This window comes from Poecilia formosa, unplaced genomic scaffold (genome assembly GCF_000485575.1).
Source record: "Poecilia formosa unplaced genomic scaffold, Poecilia_formosa-5.1.2 Scaffold945, whole genome shotgun sequence".
Lineage (NCBI taxonomy): Eukaryota > Metazoa > Chordata > Actinopteri > Cyprinodontiformes > Poeciliidae > Poecilia > Poecilia formosa.
This window is the reverse complement of record NW_006800884.1, coordinates 36,795-54,518: the sequence shown is the minus strand read 5'-3', so window position 1 is coordinate 54,518 and position 17,724 is coordinate 36,795. Positions and strand designations below refer to the sequence as shown.

General features: G+C 43.1%; 4 protein-coding genes across 5 annotated transcripts; 2 read left to right on the top strand and 2 right to left on the bottom strand.

The window, feature by feature from the left end:
• The first annotated feature begins 1,737 nt into the window (after positions 1-1,737).
• ormdl1 (ORMDL sphingolipid biosynthesis regulator 1) lies at positions 1,738-5,051 on the top strand. Its single transcript, XM_007543937.2, has 4 exons — positions 1,738-1,856; positions 3,346-3,520; positions 4,054-4,205; positions 4,311-5,051. Coding segments are annotated over exons 1-4 (465 nt in total). The 5' UTR covers positions 1,738-1,854; the 3' UTR covers positions 4,447-5,051.
• Positions 4,777-12,158, bottom strand: adat3 (adenosine deaminase tRNA specific 3). Its single transcript, XM_016667197.1, has 2 exons — positions 12,089-12,158; positions 4,777-6,777 (listed from the first exon to the last, which is right to left on the bottom strand). Exon 2 carries the CDS (start codon positions 6,768-6,770, stop codon positions 5,748-5,750), a length of 1,023 nt encoding a protein of 340 aa, XP_016522683.1. The 5' UTR covers positions 6,771-6,777; positions 12,089-12,158; the 3' UTR covers positions 4,777-5,747.
• Positions 9,634-12,290, bottom strand: alkbh6 (alkB homolog 6). The gene is made up of 2 exons (XM_007543931.2): positions 12,089-12,290; positions 9,634-10,509 (listed from the first exon to the last, which is right to left on the bottom strand). Exons 1-2 carry the CDS (start codon positions 12,198-12,200, stop codon positions 9,806-9,808), a joined length of 816 nt encoding a protein of 271 aa, XP_007543993.1. The 5' UTR covers positions 12,201-12,290; the 3' UTR covers positions 9,634-9,805.
• On the top strand, positions 12,201-16,355 carry osgepl1 (O-sialoglycoprotein endopeptidase-like 1). Of its 2 annotated transcripts, none has more exons than XM_007543932.2 (7): positions 12,201-12,500; positions 13,725-14,112; positions 14,587-14,791; positions 14,855-15,003; positions 15,706-15,836; positions 15,910-15,981; positions 16,198-16,355. In XM_007543932.2, the coding sequence occupies exons 1-7, from the start codon at positions 12,295-12,297 to the stop codon at positions 16,280-16,282; spliced, it is 1,236 nt and encodes a 411-aa protein (XP_007543994.1). In that variant the 5' UTR covers positions 12,201-12,294; the 3' UTR covers positions 16,283-16,355. The 2 variants fall into 2 exon arrangements, with proteins under 2 accessions (XP_007543994.1, XP_016522682.1); XM_016667196.1 differs by having other exon boundaries at positions 16,134-16,225.
• Positions 16,356-17,724: the final 1,369 nt, after the last annotated feature.

Genomic DNA, 17,724 nt, shown 5'->3' with positions numbered 1-17,724 from the left:
AGAAAACTGTAAAACAGCTGAAACACTGAGAGCCTTTAAATCTCAACTTAAAACCCAGCTGGTTAGAGCTGCTTATGGCTAAGTTAGTATTAGAGTGTGGGTTTTGATGTCTTGATGTCTTCGATGTTTTTATCTTTAGTTTTTATCTATTTATTAATTTCTTTTTATTTCTCTTTCTCACTGTTTACGTTTTAATGATATAAAGCCCCCCGGAAAACGTCCCAGTTAAACAATGTTTAACTGAAATCCTAAAAGGGGTTTTAATGTTTTTATCTTTTTAAATCTTTTTCAAAATCCCTTTCTCTTTCTCACTGTTTATTCAATGTCACATGCTGTTTTTATTTTAATTATGTAAAGCACCTTGAAATACCTTGCTGCTGAAATGTGCTATACAAATCAAATCTGATTGATTGAATGCAGACCCTTCTTCACGGAAGCCATCACTGATCCCAACAAACTCAGTCTTCACATCCCTGTTGGTATTCCAGTTTTAAATAAGATTTTAGGTTTTATTGTTCATTTACTGCAAGTAGTTTGTCTTTTTAAAGTACAAATACACTAATTTGTAAATTTAAAAAAAAGTGCTTTCTCCTCAGTTGTATCAGATTTATTCTTAATCTTTTTAAATTTACTTTTAACGCTTTTTCATCTTTTGTGTGAATCTGCATGTCATTTGAATTTTCCCGATGTGGCACCATAAAGGATAATTCTAGTCTATTCTAAGAAATGTTTTGCCTTAATAAAACAATAGCATTCAGATTGAACATTTTTCTGGGTTAAATTGAAGAAAATTTGTTTGAAAAATTTATCCATTTTCAGGATTTGGGTTACACTCTTTTTAACTAAGCTTAATAAATGAATTAAAAGCAGATTTCAGTCTCTTTTTGAAACAAATACTTTGTTCTACACAACATTTTCCACACACACACAAAGAAAAGTAATTTGTCACATAGTATTTTTTTTCCTGGAATTAAAAAATATCCGCCCATGGACTACAAAGGGCCCCCGAGCCACACTTTGGACACCGTTGCTTTAATAGGTCAAATAGTAATTTGAAACTGCTTCTGCATTTAATCAGGTTGTTTGTCTAATATTAATATTTAGTTGATTACCTGATTGTATTTGGGTGTAACCAAAAACTACTTATTTTACCACTGTTGGATTAGCTGAGCTGAAAACGAATAAAAACCGCACAAAAACGAAATTCTGGTTAATTCATAGTAAAATATGGAGAAATTATTTCAGGAATCTTATTTAACACCAAGGATTTAAGCAATACTATCTTTCAGCGTAAAAATCGCGAGACGTGCTACACCATCTCTAGCTCGTTCTGTCGGTAATTTAGCTTAAAGACAAGCCCACTAAACTCGTAAACGAACCGAACAACGCCAAAACTCACCGAGCCGCTTCCACCATATATAATCTCCCACAACAGGCACGAGCTACAAGAGAAACAACCTGGTTCCCGCCCCCAATGCTGTCTGCTGATTGGTGAGCGTCAATGAGAGGGCGGGTTCAAATAGAATTTAGGAGACTATTCTACCCTAAATTCAACCTGAAGGCTAAACTTTAGCTTTACTATTCAAAAATATCTTCTCGATCTTTAAAAATATATAATGAATTAGATCTTTTTCAGACGACTGGTTTAAATAAATTCTATTTAAATAAAACCACGCTGATGTTTGTTGTGTAATTGCTATGGGCGGACCGAACCGAAGTGGTTTATATTTGGACTCGTTTCACCGCGACACCTACTTCCGGTCGGTGCAGTCTAGCCATAACAACAAGGAGGATACACCAATTCTCGCCATAGTGATTTTTTAAATAACGAAAACATCTACTGCTCGCTGCTACATGTAAGTTGACAGATCAATCTTTATGTTTGTTACATTTTGCAGATACTAATTTCCCTATTTATGTCGAAACCAACTTGTTTTGGAAACAATGGTGAATAATGGGCCTGGCTATGTAGTGAAAACAAAAGAAATGAAAGGTCTAAGGGACAGAGGAAAAAAAATATTAAGACAGGTTATATAACCCGACATGGGATGAATATGGTATTTAATAAGCTCGAAATTGCTTAGGTTTAAATTTTGTATTTTAAACGGCGGTGCAGTGATATACAGCCACGAATCTGTCCAACAAACAGACGTATCCAGAATCATGAGCTTGTTTATACAATTTAATTCAAATTATTTTCTGTTCAGAAACGTAGGAAAAGCTTTGCTGATTGACATGCTCGCAGATCAGTAGCGGCTAATGAAACTCACTGCAGTGGCGAATAACTAGTTAAGGTCTTCTTATGCAGAAACAAATATTACAACCCAAAGTTATGATGGTACAATTTGTAGGCAATTGTTCTTTTAAAATCAGAATAATTTAAATATGAAGCTTCAACTGTTTTGTTTTTTGTCTTTAATCCGTACTGGCAGCTGAAAGTGTGTCAGAGTTCAAAGTTCAGCTACATTACACAACATGTTTTTAGCTTTTCTTTCTGCACAGATGAAGAGTAAAGTACAGCTGTAGCAGCTCACTGGGTTAATTATTATTATTATAGTTTTTCTATCCAAGTTGGTAGATTTAGAGAAGATAATCCTTTAAACTTCTGGAAGGCTATAAGACAAGATTTAAAATGCTAATCAAATAGCATTTTGAATGGAAGTAAATACTACAGAACAAATGTAGCTTAGAAGGGGAATAAAAGAGAAGAAGAAGGAAAAATTTAAAATGAAAGTTTTCCCAAAAGTCCAGAACCTGGAAAACTTTATTCCATTTGGATCAACTAAGCTGAAGTGCAAAACTAAATATAATAAAAATCACCAGATAAAACTAAAACATGCTAACTCTTAGCTGCATGATGTCGGAGTAAATAAAAAATACAACAAATAAAACTGAAAGTTTGTTCTAATGTTCATTTAGGAAAACAAACATCAGATGATTTTCCAACATGTCTGTTTTCTCTGCATTGTTTTTTTATTTTCCCTTTTATTTGCTGCTCGGTGTTTTCCCAGACTGACTTGTCTCCTCTTCCTTCCTTCTGCACTTGTAAACAAATCATCACTTCCTGTTGTAACTGTCAGATGTGTTCGTGTGCGACTCGTTCCTTCGTCCTCAGCTTTAAATATTTTATGTTGCTTTTACACTGCAGCTTAACATATTCTTTACATTCCTATCATTTTAAAGAACCATCATTTTATTTCTACAAAATGACCAGAACTGACATGCCTCATTTAAAACCTCTGAAATGCAATCAACTCACTGAGTGATTGTTTCCAGAGTTATTAGTGGCCGTTTCAGGCATTTAGAGGAGACTGGATGGTTCCTGAAGGAGTTTGTTTCTGTCAGGATGAACGTGGGTGTGGCACACAGTGAGGTGAACCCAAACACCCGCGTGATGAACAGCCGAGGCATCTGGCTGACCTACGCCCTGGGGGTTGGCGTTCTGCACATCGTGCTGCTCAGCATCCCCTTCTTCAGCGTCCCGGTGGTCTGGACGCTCACCAACGTCATACACAACCTGGTGAGCGCCGCTGAAAACAAGATTTTAATCTTTGATGCAAATTGTTTACAATTTTTGTAGTTTTGCTTCATTCCTTCTCTGACTGTGTTGTTCTTTCCGAAATGATTTTTTTTAGAGTCTCTATACTCCAGTTAATTAATCAATGACTAAATTAGATGATTACTGCAATAGCCAATTCATCAGATTAATAATTCAGACCCAAAAAAGCAACATACTATTCACAATCAGTGAGTCTGCTGTATAAATAGCAGGGGTGTTGAATGAAAAAAGAAAATCTAGAAAAACAGCGGGCATGTGAACACTGAGTTAGTTGGTGGTGGCAGTGTGATGATCTGGGGTTGCCTTACTGCTTTATGGATCCTGAAGGAGAATATAATTTTCATGCTGGTTTAGCTGTTTTTGCTCCTGAATTAAAAATGTTTTTTTGTTGTTGTTTTTAATTCAGTTCAACTTTGATACAAAAATGATGTGAAATTTTCAGCAGGAAAATGCTTCCTCATCCAGTCCTCCTCATGGTTTGTGTTGCTGTGCAGGGCATGTACGTGTTCATGCATGCGGTGAAAGGAACGCCCTTCGAGACGCCTGACCAAGGAAAAGCCCGGCTTCTGACCCACTGGGAGCAGCTGGACTACGGCGTGCAGTTCACCTCCTCCAGAAAGTTCTTCACCATTTCCCCCATCATCCTGTGAGTACAGATGCAGCGGCTACCAGCTAGCTAGCTGCTAATGTGATGCTAGCAGCAGCTGTAGCAGGTGTAATGGCGCTCATATTTTTGTCTCATCTTTTCCAGATATTTCCTGGCCAGTTTCTACACAAAGTATGACACGACGCACTTTGTCATCAACACAGCGTCCCTGCTGAGCGTCCTGATCCCCAAGCTGCCCCAGCTGCACGGCGTCCGGATTTTAGGCATAAACAAGTATTAATAACAGGAGAAGCTCCGCCTCCCTGTGTGTGTACTGCCGGTTCGTGTACTAAATCATCCAGTCAGTGTGTTGGGTTAGCACTAACAGGAACCAGATCATCGGACATGATGTGCATCAGTAACTTATGTATTTAATTGTGTATTCGGGCCTGCATGGACCTGGGCTGGCCCAGGCCGCGGTCGGGTTCTAGGTTGACTTTAATTTGCTTTTCTCTGCCCCGTCGATCACACAGTGATGCGTGTTGAGTGCTGAAGCCACTCAGATGCCCTGAAGTATTTCGTTTTGTTTATCTTTGGAGGCTGTCGCCCTCCGATTGTCGGTACTGTCTTGGTTTCATTTCATTAAGTAGCAGAACCGCTCTCCATCTGCATGGCTCCCCTAATCGGACCGGAGCGGCTCGTCTTGTTTTACAGTGTTTGTGGACCCGTGTCCTGTGTAAAGGTATGATTGGTTATCCATTTACTGAGGCAGGTTTACTGTGTGGGAAACGCTACGTTCACCCAGCTGCTGTCTGGAGACCCGGGCCGCCAGTTCTGATCGGTTCCTCCAGAGCTGGATGTGATTTTTTTCCTGCTCCTAATCTTTAATAAAATGTTTGTGCCCTCAGCTCCTCGCCTCAGTTTGTGATCATCAACACCGTTTTAAGGTTTTTGTAGAAGCCTAAATTCAGTTTTAGTTCATTCAGACCTTTAGGATAAATTGTTTAAATTTCTTATGATTTGTTTATTAGGATACAAATGATTACTAGTTAAATCTCTCTTGCATACTAATTTGTTATATTGGACTATACTAAATTCTTCTTGTAAATTTGCATATGTAATTGGAGTTAAGGACTTTAGGGTGTGGCTGGAGAGTGAGTTGGGTAGTTGGAGTGGAGCCACAGTTTTCAGACCTCTCTCTCTTGCTTAAGACTCTTGTGTACTTTTTTTTTCAGTGAATATTTGTGTACTCTTGTTTTTCTAAAGTTATATTTAAGATGTTTTAGAACTTCATAAAATTGAAATGACCATACAACCAATGTTAAAGGGTGCACTTACTTTTGGCCATATTTGTGTTTGGTCTTTAAACTTGACTCCTGTAGCTTTTTATATGATGCCTAAATATTCTGAAATCAAAATGGCGTCCAGACTGGACCTAAACAGGATCACAAGATTAAAACTTTATTCAAAATAAGAAACATCTTGTAGAAAATAAAATCCCTTCTTCTGAAGTTTCTTCAGAAGCATTGAAACGTCCGCATTCTGTTGTCAAGTCATACACGCCCCCTGGTGGTCAGGTTCTGACACTGCGTCCCCAGTATGCTAACCAAGAAGCGGTGGTTCAGGTGTTTTGCGCCCCCTGCTGGACAGATCCTCACACTGCCTCTTCAGGACTCCCCTGTACACCTGGAAGCGGTGGTTCAGGTCTTTCTGCGTGTGGATCTTGAATCTTGTCCCTAGAGCTCCGTCAGCAGCGGCGGCGCCGTAGAAAACCCGGCCGATGCGCGAGTGCACCAGCGCCATGGCGCACATGACGCAGGGCTCCCTGGTGACGTATAGGTCGTACCCGCTGCAGATGTACGGCACAGCGCCCCCCTCTGGTTGTGGGTCTGTAGGGGCGAAGCGGCAGGCGGCGTACCTGTCGTGGCGGTAGCAGCCGCCTCCCTGGCTCCGCGCCACCAGGTCGATGCAGACCATGACGGCGTGCTGCAGCGGGTGCTCGCCTCGCCGGTCGTGGCCGACGGTGACGATCCGCTGCGTCTCGGGGTCGACCACCGCCGCCCCCACCGCCTCCATCCCCAGCTGCGCCGCAGCTCTGGCGGCGGCCACGGCGGACGCCATGAAGGTGTGCATCAGGGCTCTCTGTTGGGGGCCGAACAGTTCCCCTCGCAGCGCCACCGTCACCTGCTTGTCTTCATGGAAGGTCGTGGGCCAGCGGCAGCTCGCCAGCTCAAACTGCGGCCGGGTCAGCGGGGGTCGCGCTGGGACCTTCACCACAAACGGCTCGCCCAGCCCCTCCCAGCTGCCTGCGGGCAGCAGAGACGGAATGCTGGCGTCCGCCGGATTCGGCACGTCGCTCAGCAGGCACAGCAGGACCTCCAGAGGGTGGGGACTGTCCTCGGCCCGGCAGGCCCGGACCCGCTTCACGTGCTGCAGGCCAGTCAGCGGGTAGACGCCGTTCAGCTCCCTGACGAGCCGAGACGTCGCCTTCCTGTTGACGATGGGCGCGGCGAACGCCTCCACCAGCTCCACGTCTGCTGACTGTTCGTCTGACAGGACAGGGAAGGCCACCCAGGAATCGTCATCGCACTTTGACCCTTTCCACCGCTTCGTCTCAGGCTCCATTGTTGCCCTGCCAGGACCCAGAGAGAACATGATGATCAGCAGTTAAACCATCATTTATCCAACATGCTGATGAACTTCTGATCACGCCAACGGGACCTGGTCCATCAAGAGCCTCTCTCATTTCATCTGTAAAACCTAAGACTCTGTCTTTGGGTGTTTCTCAGCCCAGTTTAGACGCTTCAGTTGCTTAGTGGTGGTCAGGTTTCAACCCTCCTTACCTAGAAGGAGGGTAGGTAAGATCTGAACATCTGGTACTTCCAGGTACTCCAGGTAGTTTGTAACTTACTTAATGTGTATAGCTAATATTTACTGAAAATTCTTTGTGTGAGGGCTGGTATAAGACATTTATTAGAGACTGATTGCTATTGTTTGCTAGCTAGCTTTGCTAACATAGCTTCCCTTTTGCATTGTCAAATCCTTTGTATGCTTTCTTCTGGTTGTTTCATAAATACATTATTTGAATTCATCCATCCATTTTCTTCCTCTTATCTGGGGTCGGGTCGTGGGGGCAGCAGCCTCAGAAGGGAGGCCCAAACTTCCCTTTCCCCAGCCACTTCTTCCAGCTCCTCCAGGAATCCCAAGGCGTTCCCAGGCCAGCCGAGAAACTCAGTCCCTCCAGCATGTCCTGGGTCTTCCCCTCCTCCTGGTGAGATGTGAACTCCTCACCAGGGAGGCGTCCAGGAGGCATCCTGACCAGATGCCCGAGCCTCAACTGGCTCCTCTCGACGTGGAGGAGCAGCGGCTCTACTCTGAGTCCCTCCCGGATGACCGAGCTCCTCTCTCTAAGGGAGAGCCCAGCCACCTGCGGAGGAAACCCGTTTCGGCCGCTTGTATCCGGGACCTCGTTCTTTCAGTCATGACCCAAAGCTCATGACCATAGATGAGGGTGGGAATGTAGATCGACCGGTAAATCGAGAGCCTCGCTTTTTGACTGAGCTCTCTCTTCACCACGACGGACCGGTACAGCGCCCGCTTCACGGCAGACGCTGCCCCAATCCGCCTGTCGATCTCCCGCTCCCTTCTTCCCTCATTCGGGAACAAGATCCCCAGATACTTAAACTCCTCCACTTGGGGCAGGACAACCCCCCTGACCCGGAGAAGGCAGTCTGCCCTTTTCCAGCTCAAGACCATGGCCTCGGATTTGGAGGCACTGAGCCTCATCCCGGCCGCTTCACACTCGGCTGCAAACCGCTCCAGCGAGAGCTGCAGATCACGACCTGATGAAGCCAACAGGACCACATCATCCGCAAAAAGCAGAGATGTGATCCTAAGGCCACCCATACGGATCCCCTCAACGCCTTGGCTGGTCAGAGATTCTGTCCATGAAAGTACTGAACAGAATCGGTGACAAAGGGCAGCCTTGGCGGAGTCCAACTCTCACCGGAAACTAATTCTGTAGTAAAATTCATTTTACTGAAGATTTTATAGACATCTTGTCCCGCTCAGTCAGGCACAGCTCACTTTGACAGCAGAAACAAAAATACATAATGATTCTCAGGTCATTGCTTGGATTTTTATGTTTTACATTCAATGAAAGGAAGCACGTTAACCAGCAACCAGGTCGTTGGGAGGGTCTTCAACCCTGAACCTTCAGCCTCCACCTTCTTCATGGATAAGAAACATTTTATCTGATCGAACTCAACATAATCCAGTTACAATAAATCTCTCAATGTGTAGAGTTTAGAAAATTATTTATTTTGGTTATTACAAAAAGAAAAAAGGTCCAGCAAAATAAATGAGTTTTTAAAGCTGTTCCATTTATGAACAGCTTTCATAAATGAAAGCTGTTCAAATGTTGACATCTTAAATGTCAACATTTAAGATGTTGACATATTTTCAGATGATACAAATAATTTGTCACCAGAAATTTATCACCATGATTATCCATGTTGGTACGCTTCTACTGAGTTAATTTTTTTTAGTTAGTACATTAGCTTTATTGCTAACTTTGAAAACATTTAGTGCATTTAGCTTCCCCTAACTTAATTTTCTGCACAAATTTTGAAGCACAAAGTGCAAGAAATTATATTTTTCTTGTACCCTGAATGCATCGCTGTCTGTGTGCTTTCTGACCAAATTTAATTGGCCAAAATCAGCACCAGAGTTAGCGATGCTCAACTACTATAAAACTGAGCATTGCACTTTAGCATTAGTTTCCATTAAACACCATGTTGGAATAAATAGCGTCTTAGCATGAGCCTTTGCTATATACTATATTGGTAGAACAGATTAGTGTTAGTTTCTGCTAAATACCATGTTGGTATTAGGGCTGTGTAATAATATCGATTTTGCGATATCGATATTTTCTTTCCTAGAAAAAAATCAATATTCATCTGCAAGTATCGTAACATCCAACTGTCACCTGTCTCACTCACTGCTTGCTTCGCCGGGAGAGTGATTAGGTCATCAGGCTTAGAGCGATTCCTTCAGATGTTAAGTGTCAGGGTTAAAAGGTATCAAACTATTCAGAGCAGGTACTTGGGGCACTTTATTTACTTTACAAATGCATGTAAGCTTCAGTTTGTACTGTTTCAATTAAAAGAAACATGTTTTCTCACCACTTCTTTGATTCATTTTGTCCAGCTGTCGACTTTAAGTCTGTGTCCATGTCCAACCAGAGCCAGGTATTGTGTAGTTGGTTTTCAGTTAAATTAATTCAACTCTATAACGGTCACAAAATGTCACCAAAATCACTCTGTCCCTCTAAAATCTTTCAGAAAATTGCAAAAGTGTATTGAATTGTATTGCTGAACATCGCAATATATATCGTATCATGAGCAGAATATCGTGTATCGTATCGTGAGATTATTGTATCAGCGTCACTGATGTTTATGATTAGCACTTTAGGCTTAGAGGAACAAACTTTTCAGTTAGCGATGCCCATCATTGAGTTTTATTAATATTTGAATAGATCATTTTTTTAAAAATCACATAGGAATGTTGTTCCTGCAGTAATGGTAATAATAATTCAGACTACAGCATTCATCATGAGACTCTTCCAGCTGTGGTTCTGGTTTGGTTCTGATCTGGTCGGGTCATTTCCTTCCCAGAACCATCCTGGTTCTGATCACTTTGGGAACGTGTCTGATGGTGAGCGACACCCTGGTTCCCCTGCTCAGCGTCTCCCCGGGCCGCGCCCCGGCAGCAGACAGGTTGGCCACCCTGTCCGTCAGCGGGTCCCGGTCCCGGTTCTGGATGCCGTGCAGCAGCTGACAGTACATGTCGTCCTGCAGGACCAGCAGGCTGCGCGGCCTCAGGAGGAGGGACAGCAGGTAGCGGCTCTGCTGGGTCTGCGGCCCTTCCTGGCTGCAGACGGGCCGGTAGAAGTCCAGAAGGGTGTGTGAGCCCAGGTTGATGGTGCTGACCGTGGGGTGGTACAGCGGGCCGTCCTCGTGGGCCATGATGCCTTCGCCCGGCTTGTACTCGTTCACCAACACGTGGTTGGCCGTTTTCCCACCGAACACTCCGAGAGACGAGACTTTCTCACAGCAGCTCTGGAGCCAGTCAGGAAGCGTCTCGGTCAGCATGCCTTTGGGGTGCGGCAGGCCGCCCCAGTTCTGGAGCCGGCGGCTGGACAGCTGGGTCCATTTGGTTTTGGGGGACTTGTACACCTGCTGCAGGAGGAAGGACTCCTCTTCCTCTGATATGAAATCTGGGATGTAAAACGCAGTTTGTGGAGCTTCATTGACAACAAACTGCTTCAAATCTCCCACAACACAAGATGGCCGCTCCATGTCTCCTTAAGAGAAGTTCACATGAAATCCTAATTAAAACACGTTCAGAACGAGTGAGACCAAAATATGAAAGTAATGAACTGACTGGTAATGAAAACCGCCATTAGAGACGAGTCGGCCAAAGTGTTGGGTTTTAATATGTTAGATTTTCAGGTTAAACATGGAAGCCTTCATTCAATCCTCACTCAAACCAAATCATGTCTTCATAATCCAACATGTGCAGGTTGTTGTCTTCAAACAAATCTCTCTTTTCGTCTCATTTTCATTTCAATTTCTCTCAACAAGTGACCAAAACAATTGATGACATCATTATGGACATGATGGATCGTCAAGGAACAACAACAACCCATACACTGAGCTGGACAGAGGGGTCCACATGTACTAAATACCACAGTACTGACCTTCATGCCCTGTTCAATAACTTTAATGACCCTAATATTGACCTCAATGACCCTATCAGTGGCTATATCCTCCTGACTACCAGTAGTTCATTGTTGTCCTCTGTAGAGGACATTTCTAAACTTGAATATCTCCCACCCCCTGCATTCTACTGAATTAATTCCTTTTGGTATCTGAAGAGGACATTTAGGGCTTTTCAATGATGCCACATGTGAAGGGGTGGGACTTTTGTTCGTATCTTTTTCTAATACATAAAAATTGCGTTCATCAGTAATAACACATTTTATGAGAAGAGACAAAGTAAGTGCATCAAAACCTTTTATTACCTTACAAAGAATGTGGGATTTAAAAAAAAAAAGGTGATTGGACAATATTTTTTGTCCTGGTAGTCAGGAGGTCAATGACCTTTTTTAAAAACTTTTGGTGAACCTCTGAAGGGAAAGCAGGAATGGTGTGGTATAGGTCGGTTTCTAAGATGGCTCAATGAGACTGATGGGTACCAAACTGCACCAATCGGTGCCATGTAGCTCAGTGGAAAGAAGGCGGCGGTGACCTTAGCGGCTCTGCTGATGTGACTGTTCTGGCCTCAACTCCTAATAATGTTAATTCTGTTCAGGACTGAAGAAACCATTTAGATGAGACATTAGTCTTCAGGAGACGAGAGAAGAAGTCCAGTTTCCTTCTTCAGAAGTATTTAAGATTGTTATGTTGTGAATTACAGAGTTGGAACCAACATATCAGAAGGTCTGTTATATGAAGTTTAACCTTTGACCCTTCCTATGACCTCTACAAAATGCAATAAAAATACGGAAATTTGTAGCTAGTTAACACGCACACTGGCCACTTTCTTGAGATTTTTTTTTTTTTTAATCAGGCTTTTGGAAACTTTTACGTCATACGTCACTGATCCTTACGCAGAGTGAGTTGTTTTTACATTTCACTGATTTGACTGTAAAGTGTTTAAATTCAAGTTCAGTAAATATAATTCCTATATGCTCATAAATCCTCAGAAAAAATATTTTAAAGACCAGACGACTTTTAAAAATGTAACACATATTTCCCAAACGGAAACGGATCGTTTTTACACGTTTTTAACAGGTAATAGTATTAATATAACATCTACATCCACGTTAGATTAATATTTATACATTTAAAAACACGAATAAAGAGAAAAGTTGGACTAACCTGCACAGTACTCGATAAAAAAAATACAGTTTATATCCAAAGAGCCAAACTGGTGCTCTCCATCTGTGTGTAACCACATAAAGTGTCCGGTGGGAAACGCTGGTGGATACATTTCCGACAGGGCTACTCCGTATTTTCTCGCGTTGTTTTAATAGTTTAATGGTGAAGCGGTAGGATTCTAAACTTTTCCAGCTCACAGAGGGAACATGGCGTTTCCAACCATGATCCAGTCGAAGGTTAGAATCCTGCTGAGGCTGCTGTGGTGCAAACAGACGGCAGGAAGCAAGGCATTCCGTTCCAGGCTGGTTTTAGGCATCGAGACGAGCTGCGATGAGACTGGAGCTGCTGTGATGGACGAATCTGGAGCCATACTGGGAGAATCCCTGCATTCCCAGAAGGAGGTTCATCTGAGGTGAGGGTCAGATATCAGAGGTTCTGTTTCAGTGTTCAGTTCGTTTATATTTAAATTCTTATTGTGTAAAACAATCTGGTCCTAGCAAACAGTAAAAGTTTTGCATATGTGTCAGTCTGCTGACCTGCAGCTCACAGGTTGTGTTTGTCAAAGCGAAAAGGCATCAGCGATGACCTCAGAGGCAGCTGTCCCTCAAACTGGAGAGGGTCAAAGGTCATCTCCACACCTCCTGAAGTCCTTCATTCTCCATTTCTCTGCCTCTCATAACTCATTCTAAGGCAGAGGTGGGCCAAAAAATAATACTAAAAAAAAATGAAACCCCAAAGTATTTTTTAAATTAACCTGGTCAATAAAAAAACTAACTGTGCAATATTTTAATTAGACAAATAATGCAGGCACATTTTCTCTTTGTAGGAAAATAATGTGTAAATTATTTGGAAGCATTTTTATTAGAAGAAGTCTGTAAATTCTTAAGGATTAAGTTTATTTTCAGGATTTGAGTCGCTCTTTGTTTAAAAATAATAATAATAAACTTTTGCTGTATTTACTAGGGTTAAATTAATAAAAGCATATTTCAGAATGTTTTTGATATTTTGGTTATTAAAAGACAAATACTTTGTGTTCTACATAGCAGTTTCCACTAGAAGATTTTAATTTGTTACTTTATATTTTTGCCTGGTTAATAAAAGTAAAAAGTCTCAAAATTTATATTGGAGTCCGCAAAAAATTCAGTCCCCGTGTCGCAAATGGCCCCCAGACCACATTTTGGTCAAATCATCATTCGAGACTGTTTCTGTGTTTATTCACGTTGTTTGACTATTCAACTACATATATCATGTTTATATATTCATACTTAGTTTTTCTTTAGTTTGCACTATTTGCTGTTATCTCAAACTTTTAGTTTTCTGTTATTTTTTCTCTCCAGAAGCTCCACCTGGTCTGACGCTCTGGTCTGATTGGCTGAGATAGAAACTTTTTAAAATAATATGAATAATAAATGTAACTTAATGCTTTAATTGAGAGGATCAATAGATTTAATCGAAATGATTGTTTTGGGTGTAAAGTGACTCAAAATGATATTTGTTGTTAATGGGTGCTTTAGAAATAAACTGATTAAATCTACAACAAAAATTATTGGAAAAGAATAGAATCCATGTGCTGCAGTGGCCTAGTCAAAGTGCAAATCTGAGCAGAGACAGTGGACCATGTGTTTGGTTGCTGCAGGACAGGCGGCATCATCCCGACCGTAGCTCAGGCTCTGCACAGAGGAAACATCGAGCGCGTGGTGCAGGAGGCTCTGGACCGGAGCGCCGTGGCGCCGGCCCAGCTGGCTGCTGTGGCTGCCACCGTGAAGCCCGGCCTGGCTCTGAGTCTGGCCGTGGGCCTGAGCTTCAGCCAGCGCTTCGTGAGACACCACAACAAGCCGTTCATCCCTGTCCACCACATGGAGGCCCACGCCCTGACCGTCAGGATGCTGCAGCCGCTGCACTTCCCCTTCCTGGTGCTACTGGTGTCCGGAGGCCACGCCCTGCTGGCCGTGGCGCGGGGCGTCGACGACTTCCTGCTGCTGGGCCGAACGCTGGACGAAGCTCCAGGAGACACGCTGGACAAGGTGCAGATGGCAGTTACCTGGGAAAGTAAATTACTCTGCTGATTACTTGATTTCAAAAGTACGACGGCGTATCAGATCCACTTTAGATGGGAATCAGTCACCTCCAAAAAATAATTTCAGAAAATTTCTGGGGGAAAAAAGGAAATTTCAGAGCTCAGAGTGATAAAAAAAATTTGATAGACACAATCAGAAATGTTGAGATTATCAGAATTTTTCTTACAAAAAAACAAAAAACTGGATATTTCTGAGTTTTGAAAAGTTTTTTTTTCTAGAAAATTTCAGAAATTAATCTCAAAATTTCTGAGTTTCGTATCTGTATGACTGTTTGTATTTCGTGTTTTATGGGATTTATGGATGGAAATGAGCATTTATCTAAATCCAACAACACTGTACGTTCATTAACATGCACTGGTCAGATTAGGTGTCGTGGTTCTGTTGTGGTTCTGAACCGACGTCAGCTGTTTGACCCTACAGGTGGCGCGCCGTCTGTCCCTGAGGAAACTGCCGCGCTGCGCCGCGCTGAGCGGCGGCCAGGCCATCGAGCTGCTGGCGCAGGACGGCGACAGGAAGAGGTTCCGCTTCAGGACGCCGATGGGACAAACGCCCGACTGCTGCTTCTCCTTCGCCGGGCTGCGGAACCAGGTCACCTTGCTGATCCAGAAGCAGGAAGCCGAGGAAGGTAGGACGGTTCTGGACTTCCTGTGCAGCTTTAGCCTTCCTGACCACAGCGATCCATTTCCAGGCGTAGAGGAAGGAACGGTGCTGTCGTGTGTGAGCGACATCGCTGCCGCCACCCAGCACACTGTGGCCTCACACCTGGCGAAGAGGACGCACCGGGCCGTCCTGTTCTGCAGAACCAACCGTCTGCTGCCGTCACAAAACCCGACGCTGGTGAGAAACCATCCACTGGGTCCGATCCAATCCAATCCGTTTGTTTTTATTTCATCACATTCAGTTCAGTTAGCTGCCAACCAGAGCATCGAGTTCATCAGTTTAAAAAGTTTCTGAGGAAACCAGCTGAGCATTGAGTCGTTGACACGCAGCAATCACTCCTCCTGACCAGCAGGGGGCAACGGCAGAGAGAGAAACTTCCGTTTGACAGGAAGAAACCTCCAGCAGAACCAGAACTAGAACCGGCTCAGTCCAGCAGCCATTTGCCACTTTGTCAATATCTGCGTTCCATTCACAGTAAAATTATGCAGATCGGAATAAAGAAAATAAATTAGCTTAATTGAAACAAGATTATTTCAGAAAAACTCATTTTTCAACAGAGTTTTTGCTCTAAGATGAGATGTTTTTTCATCTGTACCAAAATTCACAAAACTACCATAGAAACATTTTTCACATCACACAAGTCATATGTTCAACAACAGAATGTTGCTGCTGGCAGAATCGACGAAGAAGACGACAGGAAGTGGTGTGAGGATGAAGAGTCTTGAAATTCTCTGCAGGCAAATATTTTATCTGCTGGGGAAGAAAACTGTAACTTCAGAATCAGTATCGGTTATTTAAAAATTAAAAAAGAAAGTTGCAGTGTTTCCATAGCAACCCAGTATATCCATACTTTTAGATTTGACACAGAGTTTTTTCCAGGTGTTGTCTGGAGGCGTTGCCAGCAACCAGTACATCCGTAAAGCTCTGGCGGTCGTCGCCGAGGCAACTGGGTTGCAGCTGCTCTGCCCTCCGTCTCGGTTCTGTACCGACAACGGAGCGATGGTCGCCTGGTGAGTTCTGGTGACCCGGCTGCGGTTGGAAACGGGTCCGGTTCACCTGAGGCGTTTGGTTTCCTCCCCGCAGGAACGGAGTGGAGCGTCTGAGGGAAGGAATCGGGATCTTGGCGCCGGAGGTGGAGGTCAGCTACGAGCCCAGGTCAGTTCCTAACGGGTCAGAACCAGTTCACGTTCTGCTCAGGGCTTCACTTCCTCTCATTCATATTTTAAAGAAAAGACTGTTTACTGTAGATTTTTGGATCATAAAATAACCAGTACATTCTACCGTACTGACCCGGTTCCTGGTGTTAGCGGATCAAACCCTCAGACTGACATGAGCTGCAGGTTCTGACCCGTTCTGCTGGTTCTGCTGCAGAGCTCCGCTGGGCGTGGACATCACAGCCGAGGTGAGGGCCGCCGCCATCAGGCTGCCGTCCATCCGGATCAAGATCCCAGACTGACCGGCAGAGCTCCCTCTGTCCAAACTGTGCAAATATGAGATGTTTATTTATGAATAAAGTATTTTAATATGAAGTTTTATGACTTATTTAAAGGAATCTGATCATAAAGGAATAACTATGAGGTGTGAAGCTTCAGGATCACCAACATTTAATGAGGCGCCGTTTGTAACGTTACATAATCAAAATTGACAGTAATTATTTGGGTTATTTATAACAAAAAAAGGTGCTTCATTTTTCAGTGACATTTCAATTTATAAACGTCACAGTTTCAAAGTAGAAATTTAGCTTAACTGAATATTTAGCTGTAAACTAATTGTATAAACTAAACCCAATTAGTCTACAGGATTTAAAGTAAACTAAACTAAACCCTGTAAACTAATTGCGAAATATTTCAAGCTAGTATTCAATTTCGCTTGTCGATAACCGGAAGTTGAGTACCAAAATAAAAACTCAGTCTTGCGAAGCTCTGAACTCCTGCTGGCGCGACTGGCGCGTCTTTTGTTTCGTTTTTTTTCTCAACGTGTGAACATTTCAGCTGTAAACAGTCGTTTCGATATTACAGAAGTTTTACCGATGGGTCTACAGGGTTAGACCCATCTGCTAACCAGCAGGAGTTCATACAAGTTCGCAAGATCCAGCTTTTGTGAACTTCCGGTTATCAGCTGGCGAATTTGAGTACCATAAGCCAAATATTCTGTAAACTTCTGAATTTAAAGCAACAATTCCCCCATTCTGATATTCGGCTACTAATCTAATATATCTTAACTAAGCTGTAATAGGAAAACATTTTTTGTAGAGTGTGACTATTTCTGGTTTTACTCGTAAAAAGACACAGAAATTAATGTTTTATTCTAATCACATCAAAACACACGTATTATTTGTTCCACGTTTTTATTTTAGAAATCCAGCCTCAGAAGTGGTTTCAAATAAAAAGTTCTACCTGTGGCTCGTCCGCCTGGCAGTTATGTGACCTGTGCACCCTCGTGGTTAGTCCGGGTACTACAGCAGGCTTACATTGGTTCCTACCTTCCCGTTCTAGAACCGTTAATCTAAAGGCATCGATTCTGGACGTGATCCAAACCGATAAAAATCACAGTTACTTAGAAATGTGTGCCACTAAATTAACTTTAAAAAAACACCAGAAGAAGAAGTGTGGACGTAATCTGGGAGCAGAAGTGGTTTAACTCTAGAAAACAGACCAACTGATTCAGTTTCACTTCTTCCCGTTTCCTCTCAAAGAAATCACAGACAGCCGCTACAGCTCATCCCGTTCATATATATTATACTCCTTGGCGCTGATCTGCCCGTCTCGGTCCTGGTCGCTCTTCCAGAAGATGTCGGCCAGGATTTTCTCGTAGAACGGCTCGTCCCGTGGCTTTCCGCCCTTTTCATATTCCAGCTTCAGGTATTCCTTCACCTGGACACAACGGAGCACACCTTCA

What these genes read in the sequence shown, in the direction of transcription:
- ormdl1 (XM_007543937.2), top strand. An exon ending in CCAACGTCATACACAACCTG is followed by an intron (nt 3,521 to 4,053) that starts GTGAGCGCCGCT and finishes GTTGCTGTGCAG; the next exon opens with GGCATGTACGTGTTCATGCA. An exon ending in ACCATTTCCCCCATCATCCT is followed by an intron (nt 4,206 to 4,310) that starts GTGAGTACAGAT and finishes CATCTTTTCCAG; the next exon opens with ATATTTCCTGGCCAGTTTCT.
- adat3 (XM_016667197.1), bottom strand. Translation starts at nt 6,770, where the DNA reads ATGGAGCCTGAGACGAAGCGGTGGAAAGGGTCAAAGTGCGATGACGAT.
- alkbh6 (XM_007543931.2), bottom strand. Translation starts at nt 12,200, where the DNA reads ATGTATCCACCAGCGTTTCCCACCGGACACTTTATGTGGTTACACACA. An exon ending in TTTTATCGAGTACTGTGCAG is followed by an intron (nt 10,510 to 12,088) that starts GTTAGTCCAACT and finishes ACTTCTCTTAAG; the next exon opens with GAGACATGGAGCGGCCATCT.
- osgepl1 (XM_007543932.2), top strand. Translation starts at nt 12,295, where the DNA reads ATGGCGTTTCCAACCATGATCCAGTCGAAGGTTAGAATCCTGCTGAGG. An exon ending in GAAGCAGGAAGCCGAGGAAG is followed by an intron (nt 14,792 to 14,854) that starts GTAGGACGGTTC and finishes ATCCATTTCCAG; the next exon opens with GCGTAGAGGAAGGAACGGTG. An exon ending in GAGGTCAGCTACGAGCCCAG is followed by an intron (nt 15,982 to 16,197) that starts GTCAGTTCCTAA and finishes GTTCTGCTGCAG; the next exon opens with AGCTCCGCTGGGCGTGGACA.